The sequence below is a fragment of the Triticum dicoccoides genome, chromosome 5B (genome assembly GCF_002162155.2).
Source record: "Triticum dicoccoides isolate Atlit2015 ecotype Zavitan chromosome 5B, WEW_v2.0, whole genome shotgun sequence".
Classification (NCBI taxonomy): Eukaryota; Viridiplantae; Streptophyta; class Magnoliopsida; order Poales; family Poaceae; genus Triticum; species Triticum dicoccoides.
The window spans coordinates 464,360,006-464,362,710 of record NC_041389.1 but is presented as its reverse complement, the minus strand read 5'-3'; the positions used below and the strand labels follow the sequence as shown (position 1 = coordinate 464,362,710).

Below are 2,705 nucleotides of genomic sequence, written 5' to 3'. Positions count from 1 at the left end.
TTGCCTTTTGGCACAGGCTTCAACTGAAACCAAACTGTCGATAGTACAATCCTTGGAGGCCGGAGGGTGCTCGGGACGTCCATAAGGTACGTGACGAACAACACCATCACTCGAGTCGTCCAAGTTGTTGGTTCGTCCTCCGTGCAGAGGACACGGCCGAGTTTGATGTTTTCCACCAAGATGGATGGTAAATCCTTTGTCTCTTCCAGCATTTTTCACCCCTCTGCGCATTTCCCTCCAAAACTATAAACAGGGAATCATCAGTGCATCCACGTACACTGCGTCGTCAGGGGACATTTCACATTGGCCTTGTCTCGTCTCTCACGTTACATGTCCCCGCCGTCCTCAGTGGCCAAGTGTAAACCACAAGCAAAAGCGAGAAGAAATGGGTGGTTTTACCGTGACGCTGCCCCAGGATGCCCTGCGGGTACATTCCTGCCTGTGCCTCCACGTTGTTACTGCGGTCCATGGGTGGTATAGCATCTCTCCCTCTCTCTCTCTCTCTCTCTCTCTCTCTCTGGAGAATAGTGTGACCAGTTCTCCTCTGCCTCTTGGGTTTCTTCTCTTCTCTGTGTGCGCACAATCTTCCACAAAACCTCAGACGCTCCCCACCCACCGCCCATATCTGCTACCCAAGAGTCCATTGGTCCAACAGCATCACCCTGTGCCTCCTCTGTTCTCCGTCTTGTTCTTGCCCGAGAGCAACCGTAGATCAGTCCAGACAAACTAGCAAAACAACCATAGATCAGTCCAGACAAACTAGCAAGCCTTTGAAGATCTCCTCTTGCTGCAAGAATCCAAGAGAAGGGTGTTTTGTTAGAACAAGTTCATCGCCTGCCTTGCCTTGCCAGCCAGCCTCTGCGTCGTTGCAGGTTCTTCGTCGATTCTTTCTCTGTTCTTCTGTTAATCAATCCCTAGTTGGTCCTGGAGTGATGATTTGGAGTTCTTGATAGCGCTCCACTAGAAGTAGATGTGAGGTTGCTCGCACGGTTCTTGCCTTTTGTTTTTGGTTGTTGGATTTAGATGGTACAGTGGTTAGGTTGCTTCGTAGCTGGTTCTCCTTGGATACCCACCACACCAAGCAAGCAAGCAAGCGTTCATTCCCACCTGAAATGTGTCGGAGTCCAGTATTCCCTTCGATGCTCTTGGTTCTAGGGACTGATTTGTGGTGAGATCATCACAACTTTGGAAGATCTTTTGTGTATTTTACCCCCAACAACAGATGGCATGCATCTATAAGGAGGGATCCATCGTTAGATAGCCGAGGTTTAAACCAACAGCTGCTTAATCTGAACCTTCTCTTAGCCATTTACAGTACTCTAGCAGATTTTCAGATGCTGACTGAAAGTCTGAAACCATGTCTTCTGCTCTCTTTTTTGACTGAAAATCATGTCTCTTTATGCATCGGCTATTTGGTTGATTCTTTCCAAGGTAGGCACCGAGAGGAAAGATGGTCTCACTCGATTTATTTCTGCTACTCGCAGCTCTGTGATTAGAGCTATTGGGTCAGGCTGCGGGCTGCCTGGATCCTGGATGGGCAGGCCTAGAGGTGGGAAGGCCAAGGAATCGATGGAAGCTGCGAAGAACGAGGACGCCGGTAGCGCGGGCGAGGAGGTGATCCCAGCCTACAAGAGGAGGGGACGGCCACAGAAGCTTCTCAAGCACGACGCCGATGAGGAAGAGGACACCGCCAAGGTTGAAGACGACGGCGACGGCACAAAAGAAAAGATTGCGCCACGCAAGGAGTCGACGGGCGCAGCCGGGAACGGAGGGAAGAAGAGGCGGCGGCAGTCGAAGCGCGGCTCGGAGTCAGCAACGGAGGAGAAGGGCGGCGCGCCGGCGAGGGCGCCGACCGGATTCCGGCAGAATGGGAGCCGGCGGAAGAGCACCCCGCGGAGAGCTGCAGAGGCGGGGGTGGAGAGCAAGTGAGGCTTGAAGACTGAAGAAGTGTGTGACGTAATGAGGAACTGCCTAATTGCAGCAAGTAGTTATGTACTAGCTTGAAAATTGCACCATTAGTGGTAGCTTTTAGGTTTATGAGTTACTGTGACATTATGGATATTAGGGGCTTATGTCAAGTTAATTCTATAGCCAGGGCACATGGATTAAAATTTTCTGGGGGGAACTCCGTTTACAGAGCGCTAATTGCTTCCCCGCGGCGGCCACCTTCCCCGCGCCCAGCATGGGCGCTCCGCCCTAGCGGCCCGCTTCAGCCTCGGATCCGCATGGCGGCTCTGCTCCAGGCTCTGACCCGTTGGTCTCTTCGGCGCCCCCTACTCCATCCCCGCCGGAGATCCCAGGCCCTGGCGCGTCTTCAAGGCCGGATCCGGAGGCCCCGTCGCGCTTGCTGCTTCGAGGGGACTGCTCCAAGGCAGCTACATCGGAAGACCCGACGGATCTCAGCACCCCCCAGCCCGACGCCTTCAATCCATCATCGTCGTCCCATCCCCCGCAGTCGAGCATTCCCCTTCAGGAATGGGCGGTGGCTGGACCGAGGTCTCCTCGCGCAAAAGCCGCAAGGCAGCTCTGGATCCACAGGTTTCTTCAAAGAAGAGCGCGGCTCCGCGCTCAGACCGGCGGCCGGACTTCAATGCGGTGGGTGGCCGGGAGGCCTTCTTAAGCCGCTTTCGCGGCCGCTGCTTTCGCTGCCTCAGCAAGCACCACCGTAGAAAGGACTGCCGCGACCCTCTCCGCTGCGTGATCTG

At 54.5% G+C, this 2,705-nt stretch overlaps 1 protein-coding gene across 1 annotated transcript; it reads left to right on the top strand.

Annotated features, from left to right (window-relative positions):
* The first annotated feature begins 501 nt into the window (after positions 1–501).
* LOC119310840 lies at positions 502–2,106 on the top strand. Its single transcript, XM_037586464.1, has 2 exons — positions 502–872; positions 1,485–2,106. The coding sequence occupies exon 2, from the start codon at positions 1,534–1,536 to the stop codon at positions 1,927–1,929; it is 396 nt and encodes a 131-aa protein (XP_037442361.1). The 5' UTR covers positions 502–872; positions 1,485–1,533; the 3' UTR covers positions 1,930–2,106.
* Positions 2,107–2,705: the final 599 nt, after the last annotated feature.

Bases quoted from the DNA above. Each gene is read 5' to 3' on its own strand.
- LOC119310840 (XM_037586464.1), top strand. From the start codon at position 1,534: ATGGGCAGGCCTAGAGGTGGGAAGGCCAAGGAATCGATGGAAGCTGCG.